The sequence below is a fragment of the Dermacentor albipictus genome, chromosome 6 (genome assembly GCF_038994185.2).
Source record: "Dermacentor albipictus isolate Rhodes 1998 colony chromosome 6, USDA_Dalb.pri_finalv2, whole genome shotgun sequence".
NCBI lineage: Eukaryota > Metazoa > Arthropoda > Arachnida > Ixodida > Ixodidae > Dermacentor > Dermacentor albipictus.
Genome location: NC_091826.1, coordinates 142,353,526 through 142,377,964, shown reverse-complemented (window position 1 = coordinate 142,377,964; position 24,439 = coordinate 142,353,526). Strand labels below are relative to the sequence as shown.

Sequence of the window (24,439 nt, the reverse complement as noted above, 5' to 3'; positions counted from 1 at the left end):
CGGTAAATGACACAGTCGTCAGCGTACATGCAGATTTTGCATGACACATGTAATGGTAGATCATTAATGCATATTAAAAATAGGAGGGGGCCTGGTACCTACGGGTAGAGACTCAGAAGTATTGTTATTGATGTACGCCGACTGCATGCGACTAGTGAGGAATTGTTCTATCCATGTTAAAACTGCAGGATTTAGGTTTAACCCTGAAAGTTTTAGGAGCAGTCGTTGTTGAGCTACTTTGTCGAATGCTTTTGCGAAGTCGAGGAAAATTGCGTCAGTTTGTATGTTAATATGAAGATTTGAGTGTAGATCGTGGAGAAAAATAGCCAATTGTGTTTCGCAAATTAGTCTCTTGGGGAATCTGTGCTGGGATTGGTCAAAGAAATTGTTAGTATCAAGGAAGTTAATTATATGGTTGTATATAACATGTTCCATGATCTTACAGGGCACCGACGTGATGGAAATGGGGCGGTAGTTGAAAAGCAGACTTTTATTGCCTGATTTGTAAACTGGAATGACCTTGCTCATGTTCCACTCTTTCGGGAGGTTTCCAGACGACAATGATTGTGAAAACAACAATGTTAAGCATGCTGCAAAGATGAACTTAGTGTTTTTTAAAGACTTGGATGGGATTTCGTCGAGACCTGCAGATGACGGAAGTTTAACATTATCTATTATATTTGAAATTCCATGTGTCAAGAAAATGATAGCCGGCATTGTAGGTAGAGACGGCACAAGAAACATAGGTAAGGGTGTGTCTGGTTCTTTAGTGAACACTGAAGAAAAGGCTGTTTTAAATGTGTTAGCAATGTCTGAGTCTGATAAGATTTCACACTGCTCAATCGGCAAGGAGATAGTGCGTGATGGCAGTGGGTTAATGATTTTCCAGAATTTCTTTGAATTTTCACTTACCATGTTAGCCAGATCGAAATGAAAGAAAGCGTATTTGCATGAGTGGATTGCTGATAGATAAATGCGTTCTGCTTCGTAATACTTGTTCCACGAGTGATCGTTCAGGTTTTGCTTAGCTTGTTGAAATAGGCACTTTTTCTTATTTTCGAGTGTTTTCAAATTTTTTGTGAGCCATGGTTTATGACAATTAGCTTGAATGAATAATGTTGGTATGTATTTTTCAGTGAAGAGTGCCACTTTTTCCTGAAAAAGATACCAATTTTCTTGAACAGATTGGTGTTGAAAGGCTGTTTTGAATTCCTCATAGAATTCTTCTAATTCATTATTTATTGCCGGGTAATTGCCTTTATCGTAAAAGAGGATTGTCTTTTTATGAGTGTGGTGCGAGGTCAGGAATAAGGTCAATGTAGCATGAATCACTTTGTGGTCACTTATTTCGTTACAGTAAGAAACAATAGTGTTTCAGGATTTGAAGACAGTACTAGGTCTAGAATGTTGGCGTTATGTGTGACATGCGTTGATTCAGTTACCATTTGTGAAAGGTTATAATTCAGACAGACGTTAACGAACTCTTTGGATTCAGTGCTACCGGTAGTTATTTGAGGGTTAGACCAATCGATGTTTGGGTAATTGAAGTCCCCGAATAGCAGAATGTGCGCGTTAGGGTAATTTTTAACTAGTTGGCTTAGGATGTTATTCAGTTTTCTGAGAAAATCTGCAGAACTGCCGGGGGGGGGGGCGGCAGCATACACCTACAAGTAGTATCAGGTTTGGCACGACAGAGGATCCATAAAATGTCGAAGTCCGAGCTCATGTCAATGGTGGAAAACGATATTTCTTTTTTAATGGCTATAAGGACGCCTAGCTCCTTTTCTGCGTCCTTGCCGATCTTTGCGGATTACTTCAAAGTTAGGCAGGTCTTCTAATATTTCAGTATCAGGAGCGTCTTCTGAGACCCATGTTTCGGTTAGTATGAGCAAGTTGCCTTCGGATGATGAGACAAGATTTGATATAGTATCACATTTTCCAAGGATGCTTCGTATGTTAGTGTAGACAACTGAAAATGATGGGATTGAACGGGCGGCAGGTGTAGCACAGTGATGCAGTTTTTGACGGCGTGATAGCTATGTTATTTCTTGGACACTTTGAGATGACTCGTCAAGGACATACCGGTTGGACTTGATGTGCAATGTTTCGTAATGAAGTGAATACGGCATTTGTTTTTTGCAAAGGTGATAAGACGCCTCCGCGCATTTAGGACCTGGCGGTAGTAGCCTTCGCTAATGCCGTAAGGAGTACCGTTTAATTTACGGCCATTAGATAAAATTGCTTCCTTAGTTTTGAAGGAATTTTAATTTAACAATAATTAAATGGTTTCGACCTTGGGTGTGTCTGCCCAGTCGATGTGCGCATTCAATTAATTGGGGATCTAATGTGAAGTTCAGATACTCTGAGCAATGGCGAAAGACTATTTCTTTGGAACTCGCGAAAGATTATTTTGGGTTAGTATCTGGAATAGAGAAGAACAACAAATTATTGCGTCTGGACTGGTTCTCAGCATCATCAAAACGGATTTCCAGTTTTACCATTCGATTGGCAGTATTTAGTGTGTCTGTCTGTAAGGTTTCCAGCTGCCGTCGCATAGGCTGAATGTGCCGACAGTTGGTCTCTGCACTAGTCAGCTGCGTACTGAGTTTAGAAATAGCGTTGCTAGTTACGAGAAGTGGAGCTTTCATGTCTTGTACCTCTGCTAGTAGTTTAGACTGACCAGCAGCCAATTTCTTGAGCTCTGCAAGAATAGTTGCCATTTCGAGACCGGGGTTAGTCTCAATATCACCCGCGAGCAATAGCAAGTCATGGGCGACTGCGACACACTCGCAACAAATACAAATCAAACGCTGCGGGCTTGGCAGCTGTACCAACGCATAATGACTGGTTTTTTCTAGCGTATAAACTACGATGGACCAAACTGCATGGCAAAACGCAGGAGGTTAGATGATTCGTTTGTGTCACAGCCACCAAGCCCACAGGGCGATGCGGATCGGGGCTCCAGCTTTATAGCAGGCACCAATACGATTGTCGTTGACGATGGGGCCAGCAGGGTGGGATGAGGACCAGTGGTTGCGATTGTGGCAACCGTAGATGTGCAGCAAGAGTGGTTGTAGGCAGCTTCCACAGGCGTATTGCAGGAACGCCATCAGCGCAGAGTGATGGCGCCCGAGAAGGCACTGCGCATAATAACACCGCAACCAAGCCAGGAAGAAGCGTCAGCAGTAGGGTAGTTCGGAAATTGTCCTGCATGGCGAAACGCAGAAGGTTAGATGATTCGTTTGTGGCACTGCCACCAAGCCCACCTCCACCATGCTCTATTCTTGGTGAGAATTGCCTTTTTTCTGTCATTGGAATGTTCCAATGACTGTCCTCAGTCACATGGTTGTTCAGCTTGCAGAACAGGCAGCATCTGTTTTCCGAGCAATAAAAGCTTGAAGTTGTTCGAAGCTGCCTGCTGTTATCCCTTGGCTTTGTAGCTATCCTCTCCTGTTCACCTTGTGTTTGTTCCCAAAAAGATATTTGCTTTCGCAGAAATGACATAAACCTGTGCAGCTTTTCCTCACATTCTTTTCCTGTTGTGTTGCTTTGTGCGCTAGCTTCCATGGCTGAGCTGTTTCTCATTGCTTCTTTTGACTCGAGCTGTGCTGATAAATCCAGTGAAATTGCTTTTTTCAATGCTGTCAACAACATCCGCACGAAGCTCTCGGTCTCCACCTTCAGTGATTTGAGTGCCGGTGAGTTGACCTGCACTCTGGCACTAGCTTGTGTAGTGCATCAGTTTCTCTAGGCTCAATAGCTTATGTTTATGTGTAGTTTATGTGTAGTTTATGTGTCATTAGTTTATGTGCAGCTACACTGATTGCTCATGATATTCGAATGTTGTTTACAGTATTTTTATAGCTTCATCATAACTTTCATCTGCAGGGTACTGAAGCCCTTCTATAGTAGATACTGCCTTTCCGGTTAGAGATGCTAATAAATGCTTGAACTGTTGTCTCTTGCTCATGTTATGTCTGAGGTGAACTGCTGACTTGTACTGAGCCCAGAAACGATTCCACTCCAAAGCTCTTCAACCAAACTTTGTCATTTCCAGCTTAGATAGTTTAACTAGTTCCCTTGTGTACTTTCCTGTACTTGGTGATGCTGCCTGCTTTGTTCTGTTGTTCAAATCCAATTGTACAGGCTCTCAAATTCTGAACTCTATTGTAGACAATATCGTCCTTATTTCCATGTCATACTCTCTTATTCTTTCGAATTCAGCTTCCGCAGTAACTTCTGTTTGAAATTTCTCCATTTGTTCATTGGCGTTCGTCAGGCTTTCACTCATTCCCTTAATCTGTGCCTGCATTGTGAGCAACTGTTCTCTGTTAGCCTCTTCATTAATTTGCTGTTCCGCTGTGTTGATGAGCTGTGTGACCTGGGAGTGAAGCACTTTTCTTTTCTTCGTTACTACCGTATTTACATGATTTTAAGTCGACTCGAATGTAAGTGGACCCCCAATATTGCGTGTGACAGGAGAAAAAAAAGAAGAACATACCCGCGGGTGCATTCCATAACGAAAATTTATTAGTAGCTGGCATGGTCATTCATTTTTTCATTTATTGATACTGTCAGCCCAACTTTGGGCTATTACAGGATGGTAGATCACAATACAAGCAACAATATATTTACAGGATAAAGAAAATAAAGTACATTTTTGGGAATGCACTGATAGTCGCACCATGGGTAATACAGCATGTAATACAATACCCAGGTGTACAGTATAATCATTTGGCCAAGTTATGGTCTACTGCTGGACTATTATGGTCGACATTGGACTACTACTCCTCACTAGTGCTGCCATCGTCATTGCTGCTATGGTCCCGAAGCACGTTGCCGTCCAGTGAAATTCCGCATTTGCATACTTAAGTGCATTTGCATACATGCATACCATATTTGCTTGCATAATGATCGCACCCCGGAATTTTGTCGTCAAAATTCGATCACACCCTGCACTTGTCACAGCGATATGTCATGTGCCGAGTCTAGCTAATGATGATCGCGCTTACCATCTCTCGTATGCTACGTGAACGACTCTTGAGGACATACCAAGCGGTCTGCATGCACCCAATATTCTTAAAGGGACACTAAAGCGAAACAATAAATCAGTTTACACTAATGAAGCTTTGTTTGAGAACCCTGCAGGCAGTCATTTAAAAAATATTGTTTGATTATTAGATGAGAAAATGAAGGTCCAAGTATCAGTATTTGAATGTCGCGCCGAAACCCCAGCGCCGGTACGTCAGCGTGACGTCAGGGATTCCGAAGTAAGTTTTCGCATTAGGGCCGCGTTGGCTGAAGAAAGGTTCCCGAAACTTGCCATGTTTAATATTTGGTTCCTTTAGAACACAATACAGTCAATCTGTACCGCTATATATAGTTAGTAGGCCCTAGAATATGCCATCAAAATCTAAGGCGTCAGAGCTCCCAGGTGCGGGAACTCAAGTAGGCGTCGCCACCCGTATTTCGTTCTTGCGCTTTTTCTGGCTTAGCAAACGTCTTATTATTGTAAGAGTGGTGTTTTTGGTGTTGTAGCACGGTAATTTACTGATGCAGAAGAAATCATTTTTCACTTTAGTGTCCCTTTAAGCAGAGGCCCCATTTCATTCCTTTCATCACTTTCCACACTTCCATGAAAGAAAAAAAGCTACAACCAAACTTGCCTCGGCTTTATTATTTGTAGGCTTCATAATGGTTTTGGTCAACAGCAACATAAAGGGCGCCTTTCAGTTCTGGTCTGCACTCGTGGGCACACAATAAATCGCAATCGGCAATGATAGTGGCCAAGTTTACACTGGTTCATTAGAAGTATACCCTATTCATGCACCGACACTTGTAACGCAGCCAAGATATTCGCTCACCCTTAGCAGAAATGTACCGTATTAGAATAGCAGTGAAAACAAATGCCACAGTTTCTGCAGCATGCCTGCCATGTGTTTCTATGTCACTGGCAGCTAAGCGGGTCAATCTCTGTTTCTGTCACTGGACGTGGCTACGTTATTGTTGCAAACTTGCCGACATTAATGATGATATTCATTACTGATACGGAAGAAACTGTTTCAATGCGGGTAATGTATTATGAGAAAAAAATATAATTGCGTTCGGCGCGTTCGGCTTGCTCCTCCGGCCGCCATTTTTGTTTTGGTGTCCCGTGCTGACAACGGCAGCCGCCTGCTTGTCATCCCTCAGCAAATGCGGGATGAAAAAGGAAAAGGTTTCTTTTCGTGGCAAATTTAACCCGCGTAATGATCGCACCTCTGAATTTGCGTCAATTTCTTTTGGCAAAAAAGTGCAATCATTATGCGAGTAAATACGGTAAGTCCACAGTGAAAGCACCCAACCACACAGAGTCATTAGGGAGGCTCTTTTGACATGTCCGGTTGGCGTAAGTTTGCGGTCTTCTGCCTCCAGCCACTTGTACTCGCGGCAGAACAGGTCCTTAAAAGGCGAACATCCGGGCTTGTTTCATGACCATGTCGCATGTCACTGGCAGGGACCGATCACGCATTTCGGCGACGTACACCGCAAGCTTGGCCTTCAGCTCTCGAAAGCGTCCTGACTTCAGCCCCTAGAAACCTCTTTGCTAGCCATCACAGGTGAAAATTTGGCTTAACTGCCGTTTAAGAAACATCAACCTTGCGGCCCGCTGCGCACTTATTTGTTTCTTCAGCGTAAACGATGGCAGCCCTCTTCAATGCCGCTGTGAACGAGCGCTGAACGTTTAGTGGACTCGAAACACTCATGATGACTGAGGAAGTGCAGAAGTAGCACGTGGCCGGCAGTCAAAAAAAGAGCTACAGGGAAAGAGAAAAAAGGTAAATATGCCTGGTAGCGAAGCTTCCATAGGAGCCCATACGTTCAAAACATGGCGGTCCATCGGTGGTTCATGGGGCTTAGCGCCATGTGTATGTGGAGGGAACACTTCCAGCAGAAGACAAAATACTTTGACACCATATCCGTTAAAAACAGAAGTGACATCCTTTTGTTTTCGAAGGCGCGAAATTTCTTTTGTTGGCCTGCCTTTAGAGCTACATATTGAAATTATCCGTCACTCGACTTGGTGGGCGTTTCGAGTTTCAGCGCGCAAAGCTGTGCAGGAAGAGGCCAGCTGTACAGTTGTCGAAATTGTACCCCTGCACAGAATATCTTTGGAGGCCGAGGAAAGCTTTAGGTGTAGAGTGCTGATTCTATTGTCGGATGCCAAGCCTGCCGCCAGCGCAGTCGCACGAAAACAAGCACACAATTAACTGACGATCGTAACTCACTACTTTTGACTGAACAGGTTAAGACGCGATGAAGCTACCCGCGTCACCAAATTCAGACAAACTTCGACAAGCAAAAAAGCACAACGTGTGAGGGGGGCGTATTTCAACAGGCGCAATTTACGAGCGCGCCTTTCTACACATTTTAAGAGCTGCATTGCATTACGAGTGATAGCTACGTCAGCGCCCCTTGTAACGATGGGCGCTGAAAAGTAATGTATTTGTTAATAACAATAAAATTAAATAAACTTGTATTTTATTAACCCTTTACTGCACAATTTTTTGTTTCCTCAAAATATTATTCATGGCGTTGTAGGGAAGCATAATAGTACCTGTACTCCCATGAAACTTACTTTAGCGAATGTCTGTGGTTTCAATTTGCAGAAAAAAGGGTATGTTGCATATTTGCAACGCTGTGCAAATAACGAAGTTGAAAGTAAAAGATAGATTTAGTGCGATTCATACTCAGATGCTTATTTGCACAAGACAATCATTGGTGCACCTATGATTTAGTGTGGAACAAAAAGAAGCACTTGTACATGTTTGTGCAGCACAGGTGGTTCCTACACTTCGTGCAGTACGTCATGCAGATTCCCGTCCAGCCAGGAAACAATGCAGTGTTTTCGGGTTATTGACAAAATGTAGAACATCGAAGCACAGACGTAAAGCTGTGCCCGTGACGACGTGACACGGCAACGTGCGGAGGCGCAGCGTACTTTTGAAAAGAAAAAAGGAAATTTGACCAGAGAAGATCTTGTCCACATATTGAATCGAAACGGACTTACACTCCTGGCTGTCGTGGCTAATTGAATAGTCACTGCCTTCACTATCAGGAGGAATTTCTAGGCCATACCAGCGTTTCGAAGCCATTTCATTATTCCGAAGAAAATAAACCATGTACACGTTGTTGCATTTGTGCAACATAGCAACGTTCTGTCGCCAGGAACAAACTATTCCGAAATTACAATATTTTTTGAACCTTCAGAGTCAGAAGGATGTGGAGCATAGCGTAACAAGTTTTTTTGCGCTTTGTCTTATGGAGAAATGCATTTACAATTTGTAAAACTTACCTATATCACTGCTCCTGGGCGCGTGCAGCCTCCGCCACGTTTGTTTTGGTAGAAGATGCAAAGAATTAGCACAGGTTGCAGCACAAGGTGCCGCATTTTACAGACCAATGTTGGGGATATGCAACAACATGTACAGGAAGCTCGAAACTGACTTTGCTTCGGTTGTTAAAGGGACCCTGAAACGATTTTGGCGATTTTCTACAAACGTACTGAGTCGTTAGAGTAGGTTCTTCTCATCATTAATTGATGCATCTAAGTGCTCTGCGTAAAGCGTGTCATTTATTATAAGGTTTTAAAAATACATCGCTGCCGATCGCAGCGCACTGCTCGGCGGAATTTTGAGCCGCCCCTACCCATATGATGCAAATAACCCATATTACGTCACATGGGCGAGCTATCTGATTGGCTGACCAGCGCGGGTGGTCGATAATTTTTCCAACTTTATGGTGAACAAATGATGCTCGTAATAGTTGGAATATTAGTTACTTTGTTTTTGTAAAAAGAAAATAACTTAAAGCGAATACACAAGAATAGTTATTTAGTACACTTCAGCACTTCCGGCACACAGCAAGTGTCGTCTGCTTGTGTTACAACGTACTCCATTTTGACGAGAGCTCCGTGGTCAGAGTCGGTCTCAGTCTTTTCGCGAGCACTATGATTCGACTTTGTTGCCTTGTGGACTTGTGGAAACCTAGCGACCTGCAAACCAGGAGTCCAGTATTAGGGCAAACGCAAGCGCAAGGGGACAGGGTCTGGCCGCTTGACTGTGCCGGGATGAGCCACGAGATGAGCAGAAGGGCAAATGTGAACGGTCTGCACGGTGCAGCCACCTGGTGGCACAGAGCTCAACCATACACGTAGCAGCAACGAAGTGTATTCTTTGCTGCTGGTGTGTATTTTTCGCAGGAGTGTAATCATCAACACGTTGATTTATAAATGTTTAAAATGCTTTACACTTGGTTAGAGCAATATTAGCGCTTTGTTTGACTGGTTAAGCGCTGCGCCAGCAAGTGTCTGGACCGTGCAGACCGATCAGGCTGCTTACGTACGTCTACGCTAAAGTTCCTTCATCAGCTTGAGTTTATGCCTCCAGTCATTTGCCGAAATGACCAGCTTGCCTGTTTTTAGCGGAGTACCGGACACGTTCGGCGCTACGACAGAATGCTCGCAACGCACGCTGCTTCGATAGCTCTCGGTCGACGGCCAAGCGGCTAGCGGAGAGGTCTCGCGCGGGAGGGGGCGTGCTCCTAAACAACCGGAAGTGAGCGATGTGACGTCGCATCGTGACGCTTAACCAGTGAAGGCGGAGCTTAGTGCCGCTCGCTCGGCGAGCGAGTTGAGGAGGAAAAGCATAGCTAGGGAGGAGGGTAACTTCTAATCGCTTGCAGCTCCATTAATACGTAACGCTTCACTTAAATTGTGGTGCGAATGTTCTACTTAAGCTGTACCCTACGCGCCTACAAAATTTGTCCGAACCGTTTCAGGGGCCCTTTAACGCCTTTCATCAGAATGTTGCGTAAATGCAACAAGGTGCAGTAAAGGGTTAACTCGTGATGAATATATAAAGTTGGCAAGGAATCTTATTTTCATTGAATGAATCTAACTGTGTCACACGTGAATTAAAGAATGCTTTTTTCTTTCCCAATGTTTGTTCCCTCAAAACATAGTTGCGCTTCAATCGCTGCTCTCATAACCACCCTTGCTGATGTCGGTGACAATTTGTACTGAACCGCTTTTTGCCCAAAGCTTCGCAACCTGTTTGGATCGACCTTGAGAGAAACACACGATCTGCGATTGGTGTCTGCTCTTCCACAAACTATCTATACTCCCCGCAAGTGCCGCTGTTCTGAGGGTGCCGCCCCAAATGGAACAGCGGCACTTCCATGAACTATCGACACCCCCACGTGAGTGCTGTGTGCGCTGTAAAACTAAAAAAATGTTGAAAAACCCTTCCGAAAAGCGAACAAATGTGCGGGATATCGGAAAGCTACGGGTGGGGCCATAGAGCAAACAAAAATTGGAACTACGTTGTAGCTTCCCTGATGTCCGGTTGGTCTCGCTTTTTTTTTGTGGTGCCATGTTTTGGTTTTGATTGTAAGTTGACCCCCCCACTTCAGATTTCCAAATTTTAAAAAAGAGGTTGACTTACAATCGTGTAAATACGGTACTTCTTTGCTCATTCCTAGGTGGGTAACAATGACGTCTTACTCGTCAGTCAGCTGTTACGACGCTTGTGGTTTTCAGTTCGGTCTTGTTTGTGATGAAGTCCACAAATGTGAGGTCCTGTGCGGTCCACCTTGACTCAGGTACCGAGAGGACATCCTGGGCCCTGCCCTTGTTGGCGGCTACTGTCGGCTCGACAAAGACTCTCTGCACCTTGAAGGGGACCACAAGAGCCCTTTACAATCATGGTGAGTAGAATGTGCCCAAGTATTAGTTGTTTCACCGAGTACATGTTTTCTATGCCAAACCCAAAGATACCTTGAGAAGCCATTTGGCTCATACCAAGTGTGGCTTGACAGTATAGCACTATATTGCATGCCCGGACTCTTCAAATGACTCTTACTAGGAAGAAATGACTGTGCATGTTTCGTAAAACTTTAATACATAGTACCAAGAGCAGTCTACAGTATTTATCTCTGGGTGAATGTAAATAATGTTGTGGCTGAAGGCTGAAGACAGTTGAAGACCGGCGTTCGTGTTGTCTTGCTAATGCTAATCATAACCAACTAGCCCAGCTGTCCATACTTGTGGCTTCCAAAGCAATGGACTCAGACAGTCATCTCAGGCCTCCAGATGTGCTCAAGCCACTTGTCACCACTTGACATATTTCTTCTCTTGGCAGTCTCGTTGGCCTTTAAGACATCTTTGTTGAAGGGTGGATTGTTGCTGTTCAATGTACTCTTGAATGTTCACATGCCACAGTGCATCATTCAGTGTGAGCTCGCAGTCATTGAATGTACCCATTGTCCCCTCCGCGACTTTCATGATACCTAATTGAGAACATTTTAGGAAGGAAAATTTGCAGGCTTTCTAGGACCTTGAAAAGCCTCACTGAATGCTCTTGTGACAATACTGCGACATATGTTACAAGCTACCATGTTTTCCTAAATATAACGTTCACCTTTCTAAAAAAATGAGTAAAAAAATTGTCTTTGCATTACAATCAGATATAAAACCATAGCATTGTTCGCACTGTTGGCAACAGTCTACTGTAAGAGCCATCAAATGCATCATCATCATCATCATAATATCGCCTAGGGGCACATTCTTGCGAAGGTTGCCGTTGGTTCATTTTGTGTTCGACTAGGACCTAGAGCAGTTTTCTTGGCCAATAACTTTGGGGATACTATCACTTCCATGAAGTTTCACTTGACTTGACACTGAATGCATAGGCGTAATTGGCATCCAGTGTTTCTGGCACTTCACCAAGCTCGCTATTTGCGCACAGTGCCAGGAACGCTGTTGGCCGTATGCTTCGACAAGTCCGATGCATAGTCTTGCAAAAGTGATAGCAGTGTATAAAGTAATCTCATGAAAACACCATCCCTGTGTGTTTAATATCTGTGGCTAATGAAACACAAATGGCGATAATGATGCACCGCTTTCATAATGAAAGCTCTTTAAAAATAAATTCCGATCTGCGAATAAATTCTGCACTGTTTGTTTCTCCTGATGGCCATGCTGTGTGTGTGTGCATGTTCTGTATAAACAGCAGGTTTCATTAAGGTGCATTTTTATTTTCCTGCTTTTAGCCCACAAAAATTGTGTGTTTCTTGGTTCGGGGGTGCATCAGAATTGGGTAAATACAGTGCTAAGCTAGGGGGGCATCAGATCAATGATATTGTTTCGTGCTTTAGACACGCAGTTCATACACTTGAATGTGTAATGGATATTGGTGAACATTTGTCTTTTGTTTTGCAACTTACTAGTGATCTAAAGCTTCAGCTCTCTTTTTTCACTTTTTTTCTCACATTAACTTTATAGTAGCTTCTGTTTTTAATTAGCACTTTACTTAAGTGGCTGCTTCGTAATGCAAAATTTGTTTTCTTGATCTGTGGATCCCCTTGATACTACTCTGAGAATAGTTTCGTGGCTTTACATAATTATTTTTGTAAATAATTATCATTAAAGATTTTATTGAAGTCTTTGAAAGCTTGGTTGACTTGCACACACTCTCAGGCATGATTGAGACACAATTAACTCACACGATGGGGGAATGAATCTGCCACGCTGCGGCATACCCGTTGTTTCTGAAGCAAGTGTCATAGCTGTGCATAGCTGCATTTGTCTCGTGTACTTTCACTTTCGAAATCCATTGGGCACACAGTTTGGTCCTTTTTCAATGACCCTCTCTCTTATCTCTCACTCATGTAGTGCACAATTATTCCTTGTGTTGGAGCCTTTGAAGTGCCAGAAAAACTGCATTTCTTACTTTTGCTCCTGTTACAACAGTTGCCGCTTCGTGGCCAATTTTGTGACATTACCACAAAGGCCCACACCAATTACATGTAGCAGATGCGAGCAACCAACCTGCATCGCTGAAACAGACAAAATTCATAACCATCGTCATTGATTGATTGATTTATTTATTGATTGATCTTTACCAGAAAAGGACTGACTCGAAGGCCTATACAGTGGAGTGAGGTGTTGCTGATCACATTAATGTCACTAATCAGCTCCAAAAAATGGATGTGCCATCAATTTATGCGTGTTGTAATCTTGTGTACCAGCTGCTCAGGCTGTAGCCAACTATTTTGTCTGAGGCTTTGTATACAAGCTACGTCTTTTCACAAATGCTGTCTGTTGGCGATGACTTGCTTCTCAACAGGTACGCTGAACTGGAGCACTTTGAAGAGTTCACGGAGCTGCCTTCCAAGGAAAGTGGCTGTGATGTTATCCTGGGTCGGCCAACGGTCATCATGAAGCTCGATGCCAGTAAGCTCAGTGGGCCATAGCTAACAGGGCTTCTTTGTTCATTGAAAGAGAGTGTGTGTGCAGGTGTGCCAGTTGACTGACTGAAGCGTGCATTCATGTAATTCTCACTAACAAAAAAAAATCTAGTCCCTCAGCTCCCATGAGTCTTTTGTACCAAAAACAGATATTGCAGTTGTCTGAACTGTCTGTTAAATATCTAAAGCAGACATATATGATGCCTTAGTTTGTAGCCTCTTGTGAAACCCCTGCATTGTTTAGTGAATTTTGCACAAATTATGTTGACAGATTAGTCACAGAAAATATACAGCAGTGTATATCAAACTTGTCCACTTTAGGTCTCCTAGCAGCTGCATTCTGCAAAGCATGATAACATAATTTGTTGATAAATCAGAGCTGTAAACTTGACAACATAGTTTTTTATTTCTATATTTTCCTAGTTTACGGGAACTTCCGCCAAAATATTATTAACTCAAATAAAATATCTTCTCAAAAGTCATTGAATTCTAACTTTTCTAAATGCTAGAAGCCTCATCAAAGTAAATCCAGTGATTGCTAAAAAAAAGGGTGGGGGGGGGGCTTGGTTGGGGACCTTTTTTAATTGAATACTAGTGTTCACAAAATGTGGGTCTAATATGTAATAACTAAATGCTGAATATTTCATCTCTTCTGAATAGGTATAAAAAAGGTCGGACACTCAACTGATAAAATGAACACTTATAAGTGCAGGTAACGTCATTGACAGCTGAAAGTTAAGGCAAGCAGGTAGCCTGTGAATGAGAAACAAAAGTTAGATGTCATATTGTGCAGCCATGATAATAATAGTGATGAAGTGGAGGAGCTACATGTGACTCAATGCACACAGTTTAATTTGTTACAGTAAATATAATATTGTACCTATGCAAGGCTGAAAGAGTCTGTTATTATCATTAAGGAAAGGAGCTAAATGTGTGAGTACGTATTGTGTACGAGTTATCTATTTTTATTTATTTATTTATTATACCCTCAGAGGGCAAAATGCATTAACAGAGCGAGTAGTTACAAAATTGCAACAAAATACAAAATAACAGTGGGGGATGAAGTAGTTGCTACTTATACAAAGTGTTTTCGAAACAGACTGGAAACAGACTTGTATCTCCACTGGCAGATATTGCCATCCTGTGGCATTAGCTGGATTGCTTGAAGAGGTGAACACCAGTGGCATAGAAAGAAATTTGTTTCGAGGGGGGTCTCCACCGACAACTACCACTCCTCCCCTCCTCACCTCTCTCTCTTTGTATATATAGTCAATCCCGGATATATCGAATTATTGCCTATATCGAACAGTTGAAAAATCCCCTTAGGAATCCCACGCAAAAGTATAGCGCTATTGTTCGCGTATATAGAACTCCCGTACACAGGCACATCGATGTATCGAACTCTGTGCTGAGCTGCGCCCCCGTAAGTACGCTTCTCCTCACAAATCTCTCGCGATGTTCCCGCGATCTCACGCGCCGCCCCGCACTCTGAGAAATGGGCGTGTGGGTAAAATGCACGTGACAAGGAGCACTTGGAGTGCGATTGGGTGGGAAAGGGAAGCGGGAAGGAGAAACCACACTGACCGCAGGCGCCCGTTTCCTGTGTTTTGGTTGGCTGACACCGCTGGCACAGCGAGACGTACGAGGTCAGTGCAGCTTGGGCTTGTGGTAGTGCAGAGAAGCTGAGCGGTGCATCTTTCGATTCGCTTGTTCCTTTTATTCACGAGGCCAACAAGAAGGCTTGAGACTCCTGTGGTGCAGTGCGTTTTTCTTTCCGCTTTTGGCACGTGTTCAAGAGCCATGGCCGCAAAAAAAAGCAAGAATTTGGATTTTCCAACAAAGGCAGACATCATTCGATGGGTGGAGGCTGGCAAGAAAAAGTTGTTGGTCACCGCAGCATTCGGAATTCCTCGTAAAACCCTGAGTACGATCCTCAAGAATAAAGCCGATGTTAAGCTGAAGGCGTGCAAGCTGTAGCGGAACGCGCTGATGCGGAGATTGTGGCTGACAACATGGATGACGAGGACGCAGACTCGAGCAGCGGCGAAGGCTCCAACGAGGAGGACCAAGCACCATGCACTGCAGCTGAACTTGCATCAGCTTTCAGGGTTATTCGCCGCTGTTGTGGCACAATGGAAGGAGCTGGCCTTTCTCATTTGGACACTGTCAGCTAGCTTGAGGACAGCTTAATGAACTTGATGGTGCAGAAGAAAAAGCAAGCAAAGGTCACAGATTGTTTTCTTCCGAAATAATGTGCTCTGGTGATCGCGCTGTGTGTTTTTTTTTACGCACCTTGGAGGCACAGATCAGAAAGTTCCCCTTAGTCGCGACATCGGGAAACTGCCTTGAGATGTGTGGAGTGGTTAGAGAAGAAGCTTTTCACATGCATATTTGATACTTTGCGATCCCCTTCGAGTTTGATCTTGAGTGGTGCTACAAGGTAAACAGAACAAGTATTTAATTCCGACAGTTTCGATCGGTGGACCGATCTTCGTCAGGGTTTACAAAAAAATGGCAGTTCGGCCGTGGTAGGGAAGACACCAGACCTGGTACCCGGTCGTTCTTACATACATCAAACCGAGAGGAACAGTTGTGACAGTGATTGATTTTCGGTTCCTTGGCAGATTTACAGCGGCCTTTGGCAGCTATGCAGGGCAAGAGGAAGGCGGAGTCACATGTATGTAGAGCAAGGAGGTAAGTGAGGGGAAAAAAAGGAAAAAGGAAGAAAGAAAGAAAACGGAAAGAAAAAGAAAAAAGCACACAGGAGGAGGGAGACGTAAGACGGAGAGGGAGGGGGGCGGGAAGTAGCGGCAGCTAGGTTCCCGTGCACCCGAGGCAAGGAGGGAGAAAGCGGTCGCTCCGCAGCTCCAGTGCGTGGGCTGCCGATGTAGCGGGAGCGGGTGGCGGGGGGCACAATAGAGAAGGGGCCCAGAAGGAAGACACAAGAGCGGCAACTTGTAGAAAGAAACACAGTGTCACAGTACAAATATACAAGGCACGGCCCGTTCCGGCAGCTTTGTGGTCCAGCTATGGTGCGAAAAAAAGAAAAAAATAGTTCCAAAGAAGAATATATGCATGGGATTCGCAAAGCAAGTGCGCCCATGGGCTTAGATTTAGGGAGTCGAGTTAAATAGCCTCCTTGTGGTCCAGTTTTTGAACGTTTAACAGACAACCGACATCAAGTCAGCACGTGCGTATTTCAGGAAGGGCAATGGGTCACTCAGAATGACCACTTCAGTGGCAGGGTCCAGGAAACTGAATTTATTGGTTTTCCGCTCGCCTCCTTGAGGCGCATGCGGAGGGGTGAGCAAGCAGTGAATAGCCAGCGTCTTAATTTTAGAGTACATAGCATGTATTCGCGTTTCCCATGCACTTTCACGGCATATCCCGGAGGCACGTCATCCGCCCCGGACTCTCATTAATTCCTTTAGTGTACGTTCCAAATTTATGGATGAAAAAAGATTCTCTCTGCTCGCGGGCACGGGTGTGTTGGAAACCAGATTGCAAGAGCACAACGCTCACACGTTCAAAGGAGTGATCTGGCAGCCGAACGTGCCTGGAGAAGGGTAAATTGGGGAGACTTTTGACATGCGCGCGGTGATTGTTAAATCGCAGGCGGAAAGGGGTCTCTGTTTGGCCGATATATTCCTGCTCACACACCTCGCATCGAATTTTGTACACGACGTTACTGGAATCACAGTCAAGGTTTTCGGTAATTTTATATACGAAGGGCGAGTTCGATGCTTCAGCCGTGTCTGCTGTTGTCATGTGACGGCATACCTTGCAACGAGGCTTCCCACACGGTCGACAGCCCTTGGGCGTGTTTGACTTCTGTGTCCTCGCCCTGACTAACAAATCCCTTAATTTTTTTTTTCTTCTATACACAACTCGAGGCGGCTGCTTGAAGATAGTAGCGAGTCGGATGCTCTGTTTCATGATATTAAAATGGCGGGTGAGAATGGCATTGACCCGCGGAGCACCGGTGGTGTATGTGAGGACCAAGTTTGGATCTGATTGTGTATTGTTATTGCTACCCTTTTCTCCCATTATCTGTGCTCGATCTAAGCTGCGGGCGCGTTCAATGGCATCGTCTACTATTTTTGGAGGATATTTTTGGCGTATGAGAGCAGATTTCAGTTCCTCCGCGTGTCGCTCAAATTGCGCAGATTCGGAACAGACTCTTCTGTATCTGTGGGCCTGGGAGTAGGGAATGCCTGTTTTGCAGTGATGGGGGTGGCTACTATAAAAATGCAGATATTGCTGACGATCTGTCGGCTTTTTGTATAGGGACGTGGAAATGCGACCGCCACTCAGTGACAGAGTGACGTCGAGGAAGTGAATACTATTTTGGGAGAAATTGTGCGTAAAGCAGATTGACGGGTGCAGAGAATTGAAATCGGAAATGAAGTCTAAGAGACTTTGTTCATTGTCAGCCCACACAAAGAAAATGTCATCCAGGAATCGCTTATAAAATATTGGTTTTACGGCCGAGTTTGCGAGGAAGGGTATTTCTAAAGATGCCATAAAGATATTTGCATAATTTGGCGCCATCTTGGTTCCCATGGCGGTTCCACTGATTTGCAAATAATGCTTGTCCTCGAACTCAAAGTGATTATATTTCAGTACTAGATTTAAAAGAGTCTCAACTGTGTCTTTATCTAATTGCCTAGGTTGGCTGGAGCCAGCGTAAGCTGAAACTGCGGAAGCTATGCCCTCGGCGTGAGGTATGTTGGTGTACAAAGATGCGACATCCATAGTGACCAAGTAACCCCCCGTCGGTACCGTCAGGTCTGATACCTCCCGAAGGAAATGATTTGTGTCTTTAATGTACGAGGGAAATGAAGATGGGATGTCCTTAATGAGACTGTCAATAAAGCTGGATATTTTCTCGGTCACTGTTCCATTACTGGAAACGATAGGCCGACCGGGATTGTTTATTTTGTGGATTTTGGGTAGTAGGTAGAAACGGCCGGGGCCAGAGTTTCTTGGTATCAATGCTTTGAGCGTCTTATCGGTTATCTGCCCTGCCTTGCGCAGAGTGGTTAGGGCGTCCTTTATTTCACTTTCAAATTTCTCCGTAGGGTTGCTTGGGAGTTCTCTGTAAAATTTAGTTTCCCAGTTGACGGAAACCTTCGGCTATGTAAACATTCCGGTCAAGTACCACCACTGCACCACCCTTGTCCGCTGGCTTAATGACAATTGTCTGATCATCACGTAGAGTTCGCAGTGCCTGCTCTTCCTCTTTTGAGAGGTTACTGTGGATGGGACGATGCCTCTCGTACTCTTTTATAATGTCTTTTTGAACCGCACAAATATACATGTCCAAGTATTTGTCGCGTGCCTCGCCAGGTGTCCATGATTTTTCGGAGAGTTCAGGTAGCTGGTCAAGACACCCTTCTGTAGTTTTTCGATCATAAAAGTATTCCCGTAGTCGCAAATTTCTCGCGAAGTCATCCAAATCTTGAAACAATTGAAACTCGTTCATCCTTCCTGACGCCGGACAAAAAGTTAGACCTTTCGAAAGGAGATTTAGTTGCGCACTCGACAATGGGCTACTCGACAAGTTTATGACATTTGAGGCGTTGCCCACTGTCTCGTGCTTTTTTCCACTGATTACTTCAGAACAATCGGTCGCCTCGGATTCAGAGTTTTGGCTTTGAGAATCAGCTCTGATGGCCGTTGGGATATTGTCACGCTCCCGTTTCTTTCTTTGTTGTTCTTGGATATTGAAATTTTTCCTCCCCTCGTACTTTACCAGTTCCAGCGCTTCCAATTCAGTGAGCTTTGACTGACACAACAGAAGCTGCTCCTCGTTTTTAAGCTGCGATGCTCTACGCACGCTATGTTGTGCCACCAGACGAGTGAGCCCAAGCGAGGCCTCCCGCAGTATAGCATTCCACTGCTCTCTTTCTTTTTCGTCAAAGGTGTCCATTGCCAGCCTCTGTTGTACCTGGAGACCCTTCGGTGCGACGCCCGAGGCTAAATATTTATTCATATTGGAGGCATGCATCTCAAATCGCACACGCTTGTCAATAGTCTTACGCAACGTCATGAACCCGCGGGACCAAAAAGTGCCGGATCGCGCCGTACCTGAAGTGTTGGCCAGTCAATCTCTCGGCGTTGGCGCTGCGCAGCCGACAGCCTCGGCGTAGGTGGGGCGATCTCCGCGGTGTCCGCTGCCCTCCCGGCATTCTGAGTGACCCATTGCCCTTCCTGAAATACGCACGTGCTGACTTGATGTCGGTTGTCTGTTAAACGTTCAAAAACTGGACCACAAGGAGGCTATTTAACTCGACTCCCTAAATCTAAGCCCATGGGCGCACTTGCTTTGCGAATCCCATGCATATATTCTTCTTTGGAACTATTTTTTTCTTTTTTTCGCACCATAGCTGGACCACAAAGCTGCCGGAACGGGCCGTGCCTTGTATATTTGTACTGTGACACTGTGTTTCTTTCTACAAGTTGCCGCTCTTGTGTCTTCCTTCTGGGCCCCTTCTCTATTGTGCCCCCCGCCACCCGCTCCCGCTACATCGGCAGCCCACGCACTGGAGCTGCGGAGCGACCGCTTTCTCCCTCCTTGCCTCGGGTGCACGGGAACCTAGCTGCCGCTACTTCCCGCCCCCCTCCCTCTCCGTCTTACGTCTCCCTCCTCCTGTGTGCTTTTTTCTTTTTCTTTCCGTTTTCTTTCTTTCTTCCTTTTTCCTTTTTTTCCCCCTCACTTACCTCCTTGCTCTACATACATGTGACTCCGCCTTCCTCTTGCCCTGCATAGCTGCCAAAGGCCGCTGTAAATCTGCCAAGGAACCGAAAATCAATCACTGTCACAACTGTTCCTCTCGGTTTGATGTATGTAAGAACGACCGGGTACCCGGTCGCGCCCGGTCTGGTGTCTTCCCTACCACGGCCGAACTGCCATTTTTTTGTAAACCCTGACGAAGATCGGTCCACCGATCGAAACTGTCGAAATTAAATACTTGTTCTGTTTACCTTGTAGCACCACTCAAGTTCTATATATATATATATATATATATATATATATATATATATATATATATATATATATATATATATATATATATATATATATATATATATATATTGGGTAGCTGAAACAACACATTGCTTAACTTTTGACAAAAGTTTTTCATTGCTAATGTGTGCAGCCACTTCCATCAAATTATGCTATCATCCTTATGCTACATTTAAAAACGATGATATGGAAGCAAACTAAAATTTTGTTTACGAATTGATGCATATATCATCAAGTCATCATATTTTTATTCTCCAGGAAGTTTCTGGGTGGTCACCTGGGCTAAAAGCTATACGAACAGCTTGACGAAGGCCCAGGAAACCATTACATGGCAGCAGTAGAGAGAACAAAATAACAATAGCAATACAGAAGTAGTCATCAAATCAAGTACAGCATCAAATCAAGTACAGCAATAACACAGAAGTTTTCTTAAAGGACACATAAAGAAATACGGATTACATGTGCACAAAGTATGTTCGCAGTTGTTTTCGACTAAAAGCAGCAGTATCTTTGCGTTCATTGAGAAAAAATGGCAGATTGTGAGCCAAGGATTGCAGCTTGTAATCGGTTCTAAACTGTGGTGAGGACCAAGTGTCAGTACAACGAGTGTTAACTATTGGCGTACGATATTCAATGGAAGCAAGTTGTGTGAGGAAATTACTCATACCTGTGGAAGAAAAGTATGTCATTTATAACAAGCGAAATTCATATATATTGTCTACACGGATCAAATTTAATGACGCTATTGTGGGATTAACACTCTACGTTGGTTCAGTGTCAACGATAAGGCGAATAATTTTCCTCTGCAATACAAGCTTGTTCATATTTCTTTTAGTTGTTGTAGCCCATACCAGTGTACAATAGTTAATGTGAAAAAGAATAGGGCGTAATATATTTGTAGTTTAGTGCTTGTGGGAAGAAATGTGCAGCAGCGTGAGATTACACCTGTAACTGCAGACAGTTTTCTGGAGATGTAAACAGCATGAGCGTCCCATTTTAGATGGGCAGAAAAATACACACCGAGCACCTTGTGCTCGGTGACTATTTCTATATGCTGGTCTTGAAAAATGAGTGAATTCACCGGAGGAACTGCTTTATTCTGAGCACGAAAAATAACCGCTTTGGATTTAGTTGGACTTACTTTGATTTCATTCACTCTAGTCCATGCCGACGGTCTAGTAAGGACATCATTGCATTTTGGCTCTAGTGTGCTAATATTACTCCCAGAAATAAGTAAGGTGCTATCGTCAGCATAGATTACGAATTTTACTGTGGTGTCGATATTTACAATATCATTGATAAAAGTATTAAATAAAAGGGGCCCCAATATACTTCCTTGTGGCACGCCACATGCAATTGGTAAGAATGATGATCTTTGGTTGGTAATATAGACGCACAGGTACCTATTTTCTAAGTAAGATTTAACTAAAGCCAAAGCTGTACCACGAATTCCATATGATGAAAGCTTACTAATCAGAATGCTGTGATCAATGGAGTCAAATGCTTTACTAAAATCGAGGAAAATTCCGGCTGTCAGTAAATTATTATTAATATTGTTACGTCCAAGCGCGTCAAAGGGACGCGGGGATCAAGAAGAGAGGGGAAGAGGAGAACGAAGACTGCGCAGCGGCCATTCCTGTCCATTCCTGGACAGACACTAAATTGGAGCCACTCTTTACTTCTGCCCATTCAAGTGCAACAAGCAGCTACTGTGTACGTGACGGGCTCCTGTACAAAAGGAACTACTCAAGCACGGGTGCACGCTTCCTTCTAGTGGTGCCGGAGCGTCTCCGGCCAGCAATCCTTCAGGCTATGCACGATGACCCTACCTCCGGTCACTTAGGCACTGTGCGCACACTTTATCGCATTCAAGAACGCTTTTACTGGCCCCGGATGCGACATTGGGTTGAGTTTTATGTCGCCAGCTGCATACAGTGCCAACGTCGGAAACGCCCAACCACTGCCCCATCTGGTCTCCTTCAACCTGTGCCGCCTTCCAGCTCACCCTTTCGGCAAGTTGGAATTGATCTGTTGGGCCCTTTTTCAAAGTCATCTAAGGGGAACCGCTGGATAATTGTCTGCGCCGACTATTTCACACGCTATTGCGAGACGGCGGCTATACCATCAGCAACTGCCACCGAAGTGTCGCTTTTCTTACTTTACGCTATTGTTCTACGGCATGGACCGCCTGGTGTTATCATAAGTGACCGGGGACGTCAATTCACGGCGGATATCGTGGAAGAACTTGTGCGTTTATGTAACTCGCACCTCCGGCACTCGACGCCGTATCATCCCCAAACGAACGGCCTCACTGAGCGCACTAATCGAACAATCACCAATATGCTTTCCATGTATGTTGCGTCCGATCACAAGAATTGGGATGAAGTTCTACCGTTTATTACTTACGCCTACAACACCGCCAAGCACGAGACAACCGGCTACAGCCCCTTCTTCCTTCTATATGCTCGGCCGCCCCGGTATACGCTCGACACTGTCCTCCCTTTTTACGACCACGACAATCCTACGGTCGCCGATGCGCTATGCCTCGCTGAAGAGGCTCGGCGACTTGCGCGTCTTCGGACTTTGGCATCACAAGAAAACTCCAAAGCCCGCTACGACGCACGACATCGGCCTGTTACATATCACCCTGGTGATCTCGTTTGGCTTTGGACTCCCACAAGGAAGCGCGGTTTGTGTCAAAAGCTGCTGGCAAACTACGATGGACCGTATGTTGTCATCGACAAAGTCAGCGAAGTTAACTATACTCTCGCGCGCCTCACGAACACTGGTAGACGTTCTGCTAGGACACAAGTCGCACATGTCGCACGGTTGAAATCATGCACGCCACGACAAGCTAGTTGACTCGCCCAGGGGGCTTTGTCTGCGAGGGGAGGCATGTTACGTCCAAGCGCGTCAAAGGGACGCGGGGATCAAGAAGAGAGGGGAAGAGGAGAACGAAGACTGCGCAGCGGCCATTCCTGTTGTTCGTAGCCTGCCGTTCCTGCTCTCGCACGCCTCAATAAACCCCTTTTCCCCGTGCTTGTAACAATATTTTCAAAAATTATTTCCTTCAGGGCTAACAAGGCGGCTTCAGTCGACCGCCCCTTCCTAAAACCATACTGTGAGTTTGTAAAAATACTGTGCTTATCATAAAAGTTTGTAATGCGAGAAAGACTATTTTTTTCCAATCCCTTTGAAAAAACTAGGAGGACGGAAATGGGACGGTAATTGGACGTAAGGTTGTGATCACTGCCTTTGTACAGTCTGTTTCACACTTAGGGGAAAACTCGGAGCGCATTGCATTGGCGATGCGGCGAGCGCTGGAATCGCGCGGCGGAAGCAGCTCGCGCAGGCGCAGACGCTCTGGGGGCGGAGTCGTGATCTACGTGGTCTGCTACGGCGGCGCGCGCCGGCCGCATTGTCGGGAAGACTGCTGCTGTCAGAGGCGAGGTAGTGCGCGTATTCCATTGTTACTGCGGGAACTGAGCGGATATTCCTTATTAATCGTTGTGTGACGCCAAAACCTGAGTTTCATTGGCCACATTCGAGTTCTACAAACTTCTTTTGACGGCATGCTTCTTTCGTTCTTTCGAAAGGCCGGAGTACTTAGTGCGTGCACGTATATTTCTTCGCTGTGTGTGTTACTGTAACACGCTGCGACAAGAAAGGGACACCGAACTGTGCGCGCAACGCGCTCGGTCTTTATTTGACGCGAATGGAAAACAAAACACTCAATATAATGACAATGCGAGTCGAACACGATGAAAGGAACGGATAAGAATAAAAGAATGCTTTAGGTTAAGGCATTGAGCTGAAAGTGTTTCTTGTCGCCAATAGTTCATTACACAAGACAGGCTCTGCCAGCCGACGAGGAAATGCACGCGTCACGCTCCGAACATCACTTAGTATCCTGTCATGTCCTCAGCGGCAGCGATGACAGCGTTCACTCTGGAGGGTAGTGAGTTGCAAATTGAGTCGGTAAGTCATGTGTTCATTCGCGCACGTTGCGCGCACACTTCGGTGTACCTTTCTTGTCGCTGCGTGTTACGGTAACACACACAGCGAAGAAATATACGTGCACGCACTAAGTACCCTGGCCTTTCGAAAGAACGAAAGAAGCAT

General features: G+C 44.8%; 1 protein-coding gene across 4 annotated transcripts in view; it reads left to right on the top strand.

The window, feature by feature from the left end:
- LOC139061386 (EGF domain-specific O-linked N-acetylglucosamine transferase-like) overlaps positions 1-24,439 on the top strand; it is a 309,778-nt gene that overhangs the window by 86,253 nt on the left and 199,086 nt on the right. For all 4 annotated transcript variants that reach the window (XM_070541374.1, XM_070541372.1, XM_070541375.1 and 1 more), the window contains 2 exons: positions 10,642-10,746; positions 13,167-13,273. In XM_070541374.1, coding sequence (XP_070397475.1) covers positions 10,642-10,746; positions 13,167-13,273 — 212 coding nt within the window. The remainder of the gene's footprint in view (positions 1-10,641; positions 10,747-13,166; positions 13,274-24,439) is intronic.